Source organism: Diachasma alloeum, unplaced genomic scaffold, assembly GCF_001412515.2.
Source record: "Diachasma alloeum isolate Michigan unplaced genomic scaffold, Dall2.0 Dall_scaffold_00359, whole genome shotgun sequence".
Classification (NCBI taxonomy): Eukaryota; Metazoa; Arthropoda; class Insecta; order Hymenoptera; family Braconidae; genus Diachasma; species Diachasma alloeum.
The window spans coordinates 362,951-377,817 of NW_021680498.1; the positions used below are offsets into that span (position 1 = coordinate 362,951).

Consider the following 14,867-nt stretch of genomic DNA (forward strand, 5'->3'; position numbering starts at 1 on the left):
TACGGAACCCAAATTTCCTCAGGAATCGAATGGAATAGGTTTTAAGGCTCTATCTCTCATAGTTTCCGAAATAATCGCGAAAAACGAAGTCGCCAAAAAAGATTAATTAATTTATCAGGTATAGGGTGTCGTAAGTGCAAAAACGCAATTCTGAGCCGTCCATCTGCCTATACGGAACCCAAATTTCCTCAGGAATCGAATGGAATAGGTTTTAAGGCTCTATCTCTCATAGTTTCCGAAATAATCGCGAAAAACGAAGTCGCCAAAAAAGATTAATTAATTTATCAGGTATAGGGTGTCGTAAGTGCAAAAACGCAATTCTGAGCCGTCCATCTGCCTATACGGAACCCAAATTTCCTCAGGAATCGAATGGAATAGGTTTTAAGGCTCTATCTCTCATAGTTTCCGAAATAATCGCGAAAAACGAAGTCGCCAAAAAAGATTAATTAATTTATCAGGTATAGGGTGTCGTAAGTGCAAAAACGCAATTCTGAGCCGTCCATCTGCCTATACGGAACCCAAATTTCCTCAGGAATCGAATGGAATAGGTTTTAAGGCTCTATCTCTCATAGTTTCCGAAATAATCGCGAAAAACGAAGTCGCCAAAAAAGATTAATTAATTTATCAGGTATAGGGTGTCGTAAGTGCAAAAACGCAATTCTGAGCCGTCCATCTGCCTATACGGAACCCAAATTTCCTCAGGAATCGAATGGAATAGGTTTTAAGGCTCTATCTCTCATAGTTTCCGAAATAATCGCGAAAAACGAAGTCGCCAAAAAAGATTAATTAATTTATCAGGTATAGGGTGTCGTAAGTGCAAAAACGCAATTCTGAGCCGTCCATCTGCCTATACGGAACCCAAATTTCCTCAGGAATCGAATGGAATAGGTTTTAAGGCTCTATCTCTCATAGTTTCCGAAATAATCGCGAAAAACGAAGTCGCCAAAAAAGATTAATTAATTTATCAGGTATAGGGTGTCGTAAGTGCAAAAACGCAATTCTGAGCCGTCCATCTGCCTATACGGAACCCAAATTTCCTCAGGAATCGAATGGAATAGGTTTTAAGGCTCTATCTCTCATAGTTTCCGAAATAATCGCGAAAAACGAAGTCGCCAAAAAAGATTAATTAATTTATCAGGTATAGGGTGTCGTAAGTGCAAAAACGCAATTCTGAGCCGTCCATCTGCCTATACGGAACCCAAATTTCCTCAGGAATCGAATGGAATAGGTTTTAAGGCTCTATCTCTCATAGTTTCCGAAATAATCGCGAAAAACGAAGTCGCCAAAAAAGATTAATTAATTTATCAGGTATAGGGTGTCGTAAGTGCAAAAACGCAATTCTGAGCCGTCCATCTGCCTATACGGAACCCAAATTTCCTCAGGAATCGAATGGAATAGGTTTTAAGGCTCTATCTCTCATAGTTTCCGAAATAATCGCGAAAAACGAAGTCGCCAAAAAAGATTAATTAATTTATCAGGTATAGGGTGTCGTAAGTGCAAAAACGCAATTCTGAGCCGTCCATCTGCCTATACGGAACCCAAATTTCCTCAGGAATCGAATGGAATAGGTTTTAAGGCTCTATCTCTCATAGTTTCCGAAATAATCGCGAAAAACGAAGTCGCCAAAAAAGATTAATTAATTTATCAGGTATAGGGTGTCGTAAGTGCAAAAACGCAATTCTGAGCCGTCCATCTGCCTATACGGAACCCAAATTTCCTCAGGAATCGAATGGAATAGGTTTTAAGGCTCTATCTCTCATAGTTTCCGAAATAATCGCGAAAAACGAAGTCGCCAAAAAAGATTAATTAATTTATCAGGTATAGGGTGTCGTAAGTGCAAAAACGCAATTCTGAGCCGTCCATCTGCCTATACGGAACCCAAATTTCCTCAGGAATCGAATGGAATAGGTTTTAAGGCTCTATCTCTCATAGTTTCCGAAATAATCGCGAAAAACGAAGTCGCCAAAAAAGATTAATTAATTTATCAGGTATAGGGTGTCGTAAGTGCAAAAACGCAATTCTGAGCCGTCCATCTGCCTATACGGAACCCAAATTTCCTCAGGAATCGAATGGAATAGGTTTTAAGGCTCTATCTCTCATAGTTTCCGAAATAATCGCGAAAAACGAAGTCGCCAAAAAAGATTAATTAATTTATCAGGTATAGGGTGTCGTAAGTGCAAAAACGCAATTCTGAGCCGTCCATCTGCCTATACGGAACCCAAATTTCCTCAGGAATCGAATGGAATAGGTTTTAAGGCTCTATCTCTCATAGTTTCCGAAATAATCGCGAAAAACGAAGTCGCCAAAAAAGATTAATTAATTTATCAGGTATAGGGTGTCGTAAGTGCAAAAACGCAATTCTGAGCCGTCCATCTGCCTATACGGAACCCAAATTTCCTCAGGAATCGAATGGAATAGGTTTTAAGGCTCTATCTCTCATAGTTTCCGAAATAATCGCGAAAAACGAAGTCGCCAAAAAAGATTAATTAATTTATCAGGTATAGGGTGTCGTAAGTGCAAAAACGCAATTCTGAGCCGTCCATCTGCCTATACGGAACCCAAATTTCCTCAGGAATCGAATGGAATAGGTTTTAAGGCTCTATCTCTCATAGTTTCCGAAATAATCGCGAAAAACGAAGTCGCCAAAAAAGATTAATTAATTTATCAGGTATAGGGTGTCGTAAGTGCAAAAACGCAATTCTGAGCCGTCCATCTGCCTATACGGAACCCAAATTTCCTCAGGAATCGAATGGAATAGGTTTTAAGGCTCTATCTCTCATAGTTTCCGAAATAATCGCGAAAAACGAAGTCGCCAAAAAAGATTAATTAATTTATCAGGTATAGGGTGTCGTAAGTGCAAAAACGCAATTCTGAGCCGTCCATCTGCCTATACGGAACCCAAATTTCCTCAGGAATCGAATGGAATAGGTTTTAAGGCTCTATCTCTCATAGTTTCCGAAATAATCGCGAAAAACGAAGTCGCCAAAAAAGATTAATTAATTTATCAGGTATAGGGTGTCGTAAGTGCAAAAACGCAATTCTGAGCCGTCCATCTGCCTATACGGAACCCAAATTTCCTCAGGAATCGAATGGAATAGGTTTTAAGGCTCTATCTCTCATAGTTTCCGAAATAATCGCGAAAAACGAAGTCGCCAAAAAAGATTAATTAATTTATCAGGTATAGGGTGTCGTAAGTGCAAAAACGCAATTCTGAGCCGTCCATCTGCCTATACGGAACCCAAATTTCCTCAGGAATCGAATGGAATAGGTTTTAAGGCTCTATCTCTCATAGTTTCCGAAATAATCGCGAAAAACGAAGTCGCCAAAAAAGATTAATTAATTTATCAGGTATAGGGTGTCGTAAGTGCAAAAACGCAATTCTGAGCCGTCCATCTGCCTATACGGAACCCAAATTTCCTCAGGAATCGAATGGAATAGGTTTTAAGGCTCTATCTCTCATAGTTTCCGAGATAATCGCGAAAAACGAAATCGCCAAATAGAAATAATTTAATTTATCTTGTACAGGGTGTAGGACGTGGAAAAACGCAATTCTGAGCCATCCACGTTCTTAGAGGGAGCCCAAAATTGGTTTTAAAGCTCTATCTCTCATAGTTTCCGAGATAATCGCGAAAAACGAAATCGCCAAAAAAAATTAATTTAATTTATCTAGTATGGGGTGTAGGAAGTGGAAAAACGCAGTTCTGAGCCGTCCATCTGCCTATATGGAACCCAAATTTCCTCAGGAATCGCATGGAATAGGTTTTAAGGCTCTATCTCTCATAGTTTCCGAGATAATCGCGAAAAACGAAATCGCCAAAAAGAAATCATTTAATTTATCTGGTATGGGGTGTAGGACGTGGAAAAACGCAATTCTGAGCCGTCTATCTGCCTACAGGGAATCCAAATTTTCTAAGGAATCGAATGGAATAGGGTTTAAGGCTCTATCTCTCATAGTTTCCGAGATAATCGCGAAAAACGAAATCGCAAAAAAAAAATAATTTAATTTATCTTGTATAGGGTGTAGGAAGACTCACTGAGTACAATCGATACTGTAAGAAAGACAATCGATTTATCAAACTTCGACTCCAAGTTCACACAGCTACAAATGCTCTGTGCAAAACGCATTGGCTATGCAAGGTTCTGAACCATAAACATCTGGGATTCCCAGAAAAATTGATCCAGGGATCTCTGAGGCTTACCGTTGGTAGGAATGACGCGCTCGAAAATTCAAAAACAAAATTCACGATCTCACTAGGAGCAACTGCGAAAGATTACACTGATTACAAATGATTATAGTGATTACAAGTGATTACCACTTGATTACCAAAACTTGATTACAAATATGGTAATCATGTGCTTACAATGATTACATTGATTTCACTGGGATTACAATTGATTACATCAGCGAGTGATACCACTATTACGCCTGTGAATAGCCCCTCGGTAGAACTCATCGTTGGGGTATTTAGGTGTTTCATCAATTTTGATCTCTTGACGGACCTCAAATTATCCTTAAACGTCTATCTATGGGTCTGGTTACCCTCCCACTCATAATAATTTCAGGGAGTTTGCTAGATATTATAATTGATCAACTCGATGGGATGGGATTATTTTCGTGTAGAGTCTGTACCCTCACGTTTAGTAAATTTTCGTGAACCAACACAGACTAATTCACTATTAGTCTAATTCACTCAAGTACTGAAACTCGAGTTCGCTCCGCGATTACTTAAATTGTTCTGTGATTTTTCTCAAACTGCTCTTCTCCGTACACAGACTACCGCGCGCTTGCAGTGCGAATCTTACCGCAACGTTCAATCTCGCAGATTCAGGCGGAATTTCTACTAGGGATGATTGATTCTCACCGATTCCTTTCACCTCAGGATGAAAGTCAAACAGTTGTTGATTCAGCAGGGTTCCGTAAATCCTCAGAATCTGCTTTTCAATGGGGAATGTGACGTTGATGATGTTGAATTTCGTGAGAAGGCGGTCAGTAATTGTGTTACGTCCACCACCCGGGGGACCCATTGCGGCCATCAATTGTGTCTTGTGGATGTACTTTCGAGTTTGTTTTTGACGATCGTACCTGTTGAATTCAAATGAATCTACATTCGAAAAAATTCCATACAAAGAGCTGGCGAATTTGCTAGAAAATTCTATTGGATTTCTAGTGAATTTTCTATTAGTTTTTGGTCAATCCTATTCTGAAATTCTGAAGCTTATCTGCATATTTTTGTCAATGGTAATGTTCAATGGAAAATATTCTGCAGAAAAAATCAATAGGATTTGGCTTTTGTATACAATTTTTTGAATTGAGATATTTTTTAGAGAAATTCTTTAATTCGAATTTTCTAAGGTTTTTTGTTTCATTTTTTTAAATGAAACAGGAGAAATGTGGAGTGGAAACAACTTGAAAAGATTATAATGGGGAATTCTTATGGAAAATTCAGTGTCGAATATATCATAAAAATCTCTAATATATCGCAAATGTTTCAAAAGTCTATTTCCACGTCCTAAGGCGTGCGGGCGCTCCGTGAGCCCAGTCATCTTGAATCTGACATGATTTGATGATATGTCGATAGCGGAGACTTACAACAAAAATTGTGAATCAAGCCGACTTCCGCAAATTCCACAAAACATTTAAATTTCAAACTGAACACTCAATATCAAAATAAACTTCCATTAAAAATTATTTTTCTGGAATATTCTCAATTTTTATGAAATAGTTCTTCCGAAATTAAAGTTTCCACTGACTTTCTCATTAAATTATAACAAGACCAATGGAATAAACTATTCTCCACCGACGATATTTCGATATTTAAATTTGAGTGAAAATGTCATACGTGACAATTTTCGTTATTTGACACGGCTAATTCAGACGCAAATTTTGCACTTATCACATGAAATTTCGTTTCCTTCGTCTATTTCCCCGCCCTAGAGGCGCGCGGGAGCGCTCCGTCAGATTAGTCATCTTGAGTCTGGCATGCTCTACGATTGTTCGACAGCGGAAATTCACATTTAAAAAAATGAATCAAGCCGACTTCCGCGAGTTCCACAAAATATTTAAATTTCAAACTAAACACTCAATATCAAAATAATGTTCCAGTAAAAATTATTTTTCTAGAACATTCTCAATTTTTATTAAATAATTCTCCCGAAATTAAAGTTTCCACTGGCCAATGGAATAAACTACTTTCCACTGACGACATTTCCTCACATTTGAGTAAAAACTCCACTTGTAAAAATTTTCGTGATTTGAGACGAATAATTCAGACGCAAATTTTGAATCGTAGCTGCGATTTTTGAGTGTCCCAGCGGTCTGCCCTTGCCTAATTAGTGTCCGAATCTGGAAATGTTCCAGTGATTGTTAATTTGTTCACCTCGAAATTATCACGGCCCCCACCCTTACATAGCGTTCGTATCGATCGGGCAGAAATATGTTAACAGTTGAGCGCAGTTTCAATGTGAAGCCGTGTCAGTAAACGTGGCTTTTCTTCCATTCATTCTGCATTGATTTTCGCATTTTTTTTGAGTTCTCCGCCTTTCAACCGTACTTCTGAGGATTCAGGGAATTCCATAGCATACGAGATTTGATAATCACGGTGGATGGGTATTAGCCCGCGTTATTTTTTTGCATTGTAGAATTTGGTATTTAATCAGAATATGAAAACGCTAGAAGCTGGGCGTTGTAGATGGGTGTGAAGGGTGGTGAAAACATTGATATCTTGTCTGACATCTCTGCTACAAACTCTGGCCTTCAAATCTGGGTTTCTTTGGGCTCAAATGAAAGAGCGGGTCGAGAAATGGCGTGCTAGGACCTCTAAAGATGGTGTTGAACCAGGGGAGACTCCTAGAACCCACTGGAAAATGTTGTCACAATTGCGCTTTTCAATTGAAAACAGACATCATCTTTAGAGAGATTTGTCATCTTTAAAGACTTCTGCACGCCATTTCTCGANTTTTCATTTGAGCCCAAAAAAACATTCATATCCCGAACATTCAAGCCCGAGTTGACGACCCGAGTTCGAAATTCTGTAGAAACCTCATAGAATTCCCATAGAATTCCAATAGAATTTTCTAGCAAATTCACTCGGCTTTCTGTTCAATTTTTCATGTGTGTTTTCATTGATTTTTTTCATAAAAATGTGAAATGCGTTTTTAATCCCAAAATTAAATGAAGTCAACAATTTGATACTCAGAAAAATTCTGGCAATCATAAGGATCTCGGGATTTTACCACTGACAATTATTTCAGTGAATTTACTAGAGATTATAATTGATTAACTCGATGGGCGAGGACCTCTATTGTGCAGAACCCTCGCGACAAGTTGCACAGACGATGAATACCTCGTGCATTGTTACGCTCTCACCCTCAGCGAGTGCTCAACGAATTTCAAAGGAAATGAATTCAGAGAAAAATTCAAAGATAATAAAGCTAAGGGGGAATCGAACCCGCATCCCGAGAATGCCGGTCTGCTACTCTTTCAATTAAGCTATCGGGGATCTTCGTATTTTTCGATCAAATCAGAGTCTTTTCGGAGAAGTTCTACCCCTAAGAGGTGAATTTTCAATTGAAGGATTTTGTAAATCTACAAATATTTACCCGAAAACTATGAGATTCGGAATTGTAATTTTTTCGCAATCCAGTTACCGTTTTCTTTGTTATAAATAAAAATGTTTAAAAACCATTATTTAACCGATACTGTTAGAAATTTTTGTCTGAAATTTCGGGTCCGTTTTTTGGAAATTTTTATCGAATTTAATTACCACTTAAATTTCAAGGAATTTCGTCAAGGAAAATTCAGAATTTCGTGAAAAAATCATAGAGAACTGTAAATTTCAGATGCTTTTTTTCCTGAAAATGAATAGAAGACCAGAAAATTCTGGTAAATGTATTCTTGAATTTTCAGGACAGGGACACTGAGTTTAGGGGAGATTTAGGGGAGAAAAAATCATGAAATTTCAGATTTCACTGGAAATTCAATGGAATGTGGCACTGAATATTCATATGAGATTGGAAATTCAAATAAATTAAATTTAGTGAATTTTAGTGAATTCATTAAATTAATTTTAGCCAATTTTCATTTGCCCGAAAGACACGGTAGTGTAAAATTTACCAACTGCTGTAGAATATTCGTTGTTATCAACATAAAAAATATTGGACTGGAAGGGTAAAATTTATTATGCGTCAGGATAAAATTTCTCTAACGTAGAATAAAATTTGATCATCATATATTAATTTTCACTAAATTTCGGGATAGAAATGAGGAAACTACGACTCACGATAGACTTTTATAGAACGGTAGGATAATTTTTATCAAAAATTTCCGGGTAATTGTTCGGTTTCTAACTTTTCTTTGCCCCGCGGCTCTAATAGACTCAAAAGGCCCTAGAACTGAATGTCGTTCCACGATTCCTCGATTTGTTCGGCAATTTTTTCCCAACTATTCAATTACCTCATTCGCCTATTTCCACGTCTTAAGGCGCGCGAGCGTCTAGTGAACCTAGTCATCTTGAATCTGACATGGTCTGATGATTTGTCGACAGCGGAGAATCACAAAAAAATCATCAATCAAGCCGACTTCCGCAAGTTCCACAAAGCATTTAAGTTTCAAACTGAACACTCAATATGAATATAAGCTTCCCCTAAAAATGATTTTTCTAGAACATTCTCAAGTTTTATTAAATAATTCTCCCGAAATTAAAGTTTCCACTGATGTTCTCATCAAATTATAAGAAGACCAATGGAATAAGCTACTTTCCACTGACGACATGTCCTGAAATTTGAGTGAAAATGTCATCTGTGACAATTTTCGTGATTTGACACAGATAATTTTCTCCTGACTGAGTCAATTGTCTCATTCGTCTATTGCCACGTCCCAGAGGCTTTTTTCCCCCAACTTTTGTCTCTGTGTACGGCACCGTAATTTTCTTCTCAATTTATATCAAAACATTCTCGTATTTTTTTTCCGCGCGACTAAAACTTTCTCGTGGAATTGCCCTTTTACCAAAATTGATAATCGATGAATTGCCGAATGAGTTCTAACGGAGCTTGCGAGCCATACGTATCCTTCATTGGCATGTTGAAATCATCCATGAACGCTATCATAGTTTTTCCAGCTGTCGGAATATAAGTTTGCCTCGTGCGTTTCTCCAATCGGCTCTCGATGGCTTCTTGCACGTGATTTGAAGACGTTTGGCTGGACATATTGACGGTAAGACAGCAGTATTTAGTTCTATCGAATGACTCCAGCACCGATTGTGCTATCGATGTTTTTCCCGCCCCGACAGGGCCAATGAGCAGAACCGGGTAATCTTTTTCCAATAGATTTTTCACTAGATATTCATATCTGACAGTATCCACTGTTGGAACAGTAATCTTGAAAAAAGGCATTCTGGAAAATAAAACAGAACTCGATGTTTCTGTGAAGTGGGAATTCGCTCAACTTTATCTGTAAATTCTCCCCATACTCGGATTGATAGCGCCAGGCGAGAGGCAATTTTTCTTCCCATGAGACGAAACCGCGTTGTCTGACGTCGACATAATACTCGTATACAGTATCCTTGAGGGGAAAAGCTCCCTCCATTTCCCTTATGTAGTTATCTATTCTCTGTCTTCCCACTTCGTCAACGGATCCACAGAGTGACCAGATCGCGCTGTGACATGTACATATTAGAATAGAATGGATATCAAAGAGAAAAAAATCTTGAGTAAAAATGGGTGGCTCTAAGTGCTTTGTACACTGAGGAAAAAATTACTTTTCCCGAGGAATTATTTTCTTGGGAGAAGTATTTCGAGAAATCCTTCTTTAGGTGCATCAAGAAACTCGGGGCTTGAAGATTTTCAAGAGCAAAATGCGAGGGGCTATTCGCAGGCGTAATCGTGGTGTCACTCGCTGATGTAATCAATTGTAATCCCAGTGAAGTCAATGTAATCATTGTAATCACATGAATACCATATTTGTAATCAAGTTTTGGTAATCAAGTGGTAATCATTTGTAATCACTGTAATCATTTGTAATCAGTGGAATCTTTCGTAGATGCTCCTAGTGAGAGCGTGAATTTTGTTTTTGAATTTTCGAGCGCGTCATTCCTACCAACGGTAAGTCCCAGAGATCCCTGGGTCAAATTTTCTTGGAATCCCAGATGTTTATGGTTCAGAACCTTGCATAGCCAATGCGTTTTGCACAGAGCATTTGTCCGTAGGAAATTGATTCAACAGAGTTTAAATTTCTTCTTATTCTGGAGAACCAACGACTGAATTATCTCTGAATCGTCTGCTGGTAAGTTTCATTCTCCATCAATGGTAGATATTCAGTAAATTTATTTTGCTGATAGCACTTATAAATGCGCAAATTTTTAGATGGAGTGATGGAGACTGCATTCCTCTGTTCTCATGCCCGCCCCTCCTTTCTCATTTCTTTTGCAGGTTCTAATAATTAATTATTCCATCAATTCATATTTAATAAGAGGCCATTTTTTGTGATTTCAATGATTACAGATGTTTGGTAATCACAGAATTTAATCGACGATATCATTTGTAATCATGTAATCACATTCTGTGCTCTTGGTAATCACGGTTATCACATAAGCAATGGTAATCAGTGTAATCAGGCCCGTAATCCTGGGTAATCGATTACATTTTGTAATCGCGGTGTCACCCAATTCGCCTGTGAATAGCCCCTCGGTAAAAACGTTAAAACTTACCAAAAGAGAAACCATATTTTGCACATGAGGTTAAACTCATCCCTGTTCGATGTGAGTTCTACCCCATTTTCGGGAGTTGCCAGGATTTTCAGAAGCTTGCAGAGACTTTCAACCGAATTGAGCTCGGGAACAGCAATAGTTTCAGAGCATTTAGTTCGTTTAAAAACGAGAATTTCATCCACGAAGTGGTGAAATAATTTTTCCATTTCCTCAACAAACTCCGGTGCATTTTTATAAGTTTGTAGCCACGAATTGACGAGCGGTTGCCATCCCAAATCCTTGTAGTCATTGTAAACCATTCCTGCTCGAGAAACAGTAGCAGGTGAAGCCACTGCCAAATTCTGGACCTCGAATAGCAGTGAAACTTGCTGGGGCATCGTAATGCGTTCGTTGTTGATTAGTGTCAGGATTTTATTGTCATCCATTACACTATTCATGTTTTCGATCCAAACAGCGTCAATTGGACCGTCAAAGAGTATCCACTTTTCATCCGGGCTTTCATCTGTCGGATGTGTTGAAATTGGATACACTGTTGAAGATTTTTGTTCGAAATTTTTGTCGTATTATAGTTTTAATGATATTTCAAGCAATTTTGTGACTAAAACTTCAAAATTTCATTAGAAAAGCAATGGAAACTGTAAATTTCAGTTCAATTATTCCATGAAAAATAATAGAAATCAGAAAAATTCAGGTAAATATTTTCTTGAATCTTCACTTATTTGAATATTTTGCGTAATTTGGTACTGAATATTGATATTTTGATTTAAAAAATTGGAGTAATTTGGGAAATTCTTGTCTTTCTGCTGCTAAAAAATTTGGAATTATATGGAAGTTTCAATAACATCGTTTTTTCTCTCCGATCGAATTCATTTTCACAATCTTGAAAATTACTAGTCAAATGTCCCTGCAATTTTTTTTTCTAAAAGTCTACAAGCTCAAGCTAAAAGTGTACAAGCAATGGAAACTGCAAATATCAGTTGAATTATTCCATGAAAATTAATAACAATCCGGAAAATTTAAGTAGATATTTTTTTAAATGTTCAATTATTTGAAATTTTTGCGTAATTTAATACTGAATATTTCTATTTTTATTCGGATTAAATCGTACGTTTTTTACTGCAAATCGAATTCAGCGCCACTTTTCTGAAAACTATTAGTCAAATGTCCGTGAAATTTCAATTTCTTTCCAACAGTGCACAATGAAGTGTCTCTCCAATCGTAATTTAAAAGGACATACCGTTATTTTAATTAAAAATATCATGAATTGAACAATGGCTGTCTCTCACCAGAACAAGTTTTTCGCATAATAGCGGATATGACTCCGTCGAACCATTCACCAGTTTTGAGATTATATTCACCGTACAATTCCCCCAGATTCAGTGCTTTGGGGTTGATCGGATATACGTCAACCGCTTTGAAGCCAGCCCTCCCATCTTTCTTCATCGCTGTCATGGTGTTCCGCAAAGTTTTCCATGTTACCGATTTCCCGGTATTTGATTCCCCAACAATCATTGTCGAATGTCTCGAGTTTTGTGTTTCATACAACTCAATCACCTTCGTCAGTAGGTTTGGAATGGGCTGAGCAAAAATTAAGCATCACGTTTGGAGTAGATATCACTCTACACATATCACATTTCGAGAAGACCCATCCGATAATAAAATGAATTGAAATCAAGATAATGTTCTTTTTATTTTCATTGCGACGATTCAAATCGAATGAGGAATTTCGATGATTTGTCGACCATTTATGACCCCTAGAATCATCCTGATACATTTTTGAAGACATGTTACTTCCGAGAAAGCCTTGTGATTCCTCAAATGTAAGTTTCCAATTTTTTGTGTCCGAATTTGCGATTTTTTGCCGATTATTTAATCAACGTTGAGAGGGAGACTACTATGAGTTTAAGTCGCAGACTATTTCAGTGAGATTTCTCATGCATTCATAACAATTGGTATAAAAAAATTAATTGTTTATCGTTCGTTCGGCCACTTCAATCCTTTTATTAAGCGTTGGCGTTGTCCGTTTTTTTCTCGTGGAATTCGTTTAGCTAAAAAAAAAGAAATGTCGAACGGACAGAAAAGCGTCGCCGAGTCGCGCTGCTCCGTGCGAGTGAGTCCCTGCCGACCGCTCGAGCGACAGTGTTGCTACATTCACTGTCTCCCTTGAAATGCGCGCGTAGCGGTAAGCGCCAACGCGGCAACAGCGCGCCCGGTTTAACCCAGCGGCGCTGCGCTAACCGCGCGACGGATGACGGTTGCGGCCGAGCGCGAGTGATCGAAGGTTAAGAGAAGAAATGATTGAATGCACCTGCAAGTTGGACGCGATCGCTTCTTTAGTGATATATTCCAGCATATTGCTGTAGTCTATTGTCGGCACTGTTGTAGTAGGAAAAAGGTCCGACGTGATGCCCGTAAATAAGGGAACGTCATCTGCCGTCAGCTTGGCTGCGTTCATATCTTTCATGGCGAGAATGATAACCTAAATAATATAAAAAATATTATGAACAATTTACATTGTTATTTTGACCGTAAAATATCACTTTTTGAAGCTGAAATTGAAATGAATGAAAAAAAGCCACCAGACATAAAAAATCTAGCAAAACATCTAACAAAACGTTATTTACGTTTAGTGTAGCGCGTCTGTACGTCTGTGTGTAGCGCGCGTTGAATGAAACAAAATATTTTTCAATTATTTTTTTTCCGTATACGGATTTAACGAATAAAAATCGAGCAATATCGATTACAATGCGTAAGCAAAATATTACCTCTTCGTCCAGTAAATTGGCGTGCTGGCGTCTCTTTTTACCTGCGTAACGTGTCAGTGTTACTATTCCACGGAGACCAAAATCATAGTGGTGCTGTTGACTGAGTTGCTGCTGTGCCAATGTGTATAGCGCGAATATCTACATATTCGAAGGGAACAAAGAGTTGATTTTCAGGGATATGTCACTGATTGTCTGGGATATATCACTCATTTTCAAGACTCTGATTATCAGGGATTGTTATCACTGACATTTGGCTTTCTGAAAGTCTGTGAACAGTCCCTGGAAAATAACATTCTTTTTTTTCTGCGTAGAAATCACTGATGGTCAGCACTCAAAAATAATACTTTATGTTAAGAATTCAAAGGTCGGAAAGTAAGATTTGTTAAAGTCTTAATTTGAAGGCTGCAATCCTTAAGTTGAGTCTCGAAAGTCTTAATTTACTATTTTAAAAACTCAAGTTTAGCCTTTTGAGATTTTCGAAGGTCTTAATTTGAGACTTTCTTGGACTCAACTTGATACTTTTAGATGTTTGAAGTTGACTTTCGGAACTCGACTTGAAATTTCTCTTCAAGAGAAGTTCTGAAAGTCTCAATTGGAGATTTTGGGAAGTCTCGATTTAAGATTTCGCAAAGTCTCAATTTGAGATCATGAGTCTCAAAATGAAGCGTATTTTTTCAGGCGAGTTATTCCTGATCATTGCCCAGTATCACTAAAAATTCAGCAGCGAAGTGGTCAAACAGTTCAAGTCAATTTAGTCTTCAGTTCAGTTGTCCAGAAATATTTCCGAATTTAAGGGAGATAGCGAAATTTTCACTATAACCTTTTTTGTAGAACGAATTGAGCGCTGTTAAAAAGGTTATGATAAAAATGTTGCCATCTCCCTTAAATTCCGAGATATTCATTGAAAACTGGCCAATAGCCGAAATCGACTTGAAGATTTCTAAAAATCAGTGAGAGGTCCTTAGAAATCAGTGACATACCCGCAAATGGACAAAAAATTTCCCGAGTTCTTTCCAGATAAGGAGCGAGGAAGCGCCTGCAATATTACCTTTTTGGCCAGTACTCTAGTATTTCGGAACCCCTCACCGAACAAATTGATTTCCGCGATCATACTGCTGTCCGGTCGCATCATGGATATCGGTCGAAACATTGACTTTAAGTTATCCGGGAGTTCAGTTCGACCTGCATACCCTGGATTCATTGTGATGAATATACCACAGGTAGGCTTCAGGCCAATATTGAAGCCTTCGAAGACAAATTCGGATAACTTTTGCGAAAGGGCGGATAAAATCGAGAGGATCTGTTGTGCAACAACTGATAACACCTCAACATTGATTCTGCGAATGGGAGAATAAATATGAGGAGAAATTAACTGGTGCACTTCCGATGGAATTCATAT

General features: G+C 38.0%; 1 protein-coding gene across 1 annotated transcript in view; it reads right to left on the minus strand.

The window, feature by feature from the left end:
* LOC107041215 (dynein heavy chain 2, axonemal) overlaps window positions 1–14,867 on the minus strand; it is an 81,436-nt gene that overhangs the window by 35,302 nt on the left and 31,267 nt on the right. Inside the window, exons 25-32 of the mRNA XM_015261656.1 lie at window positions 14,517–14,805; window positions 13,469–13,606; window positions 13,012–13,182; window positions 11,990–12,281; window positions 10,704–11,205; window positions 9,468–9,653; window positions 9,005–9,391; window positions 4,863–5,083 (exon numbers count right to left, since the gene is read on the minus strand). Of these exons, the coding sequence (XP_015117142.1) occupies window positions 4,863–5,083; window positions 9,005–9,391; window positions 9,468–9,653; window positions 10,704–11,205; window positions 11,990–12,281; window positions 13,012–13,182; window positions 13,469–13,606; window positions 14,517–14,805 (2,186 nt within the window). The remainder of the gene's footprint in view (window positions 1–4,862; window positions 5,084–9,004; window positions 9,392–9,467; window positions 9,654–10,703; window positions 11,206–11,989; window positions 12,282–13,011; window positions 13,183–13,468; window positions 13,607–14,516; window positions 14,806–14,867) is intronic.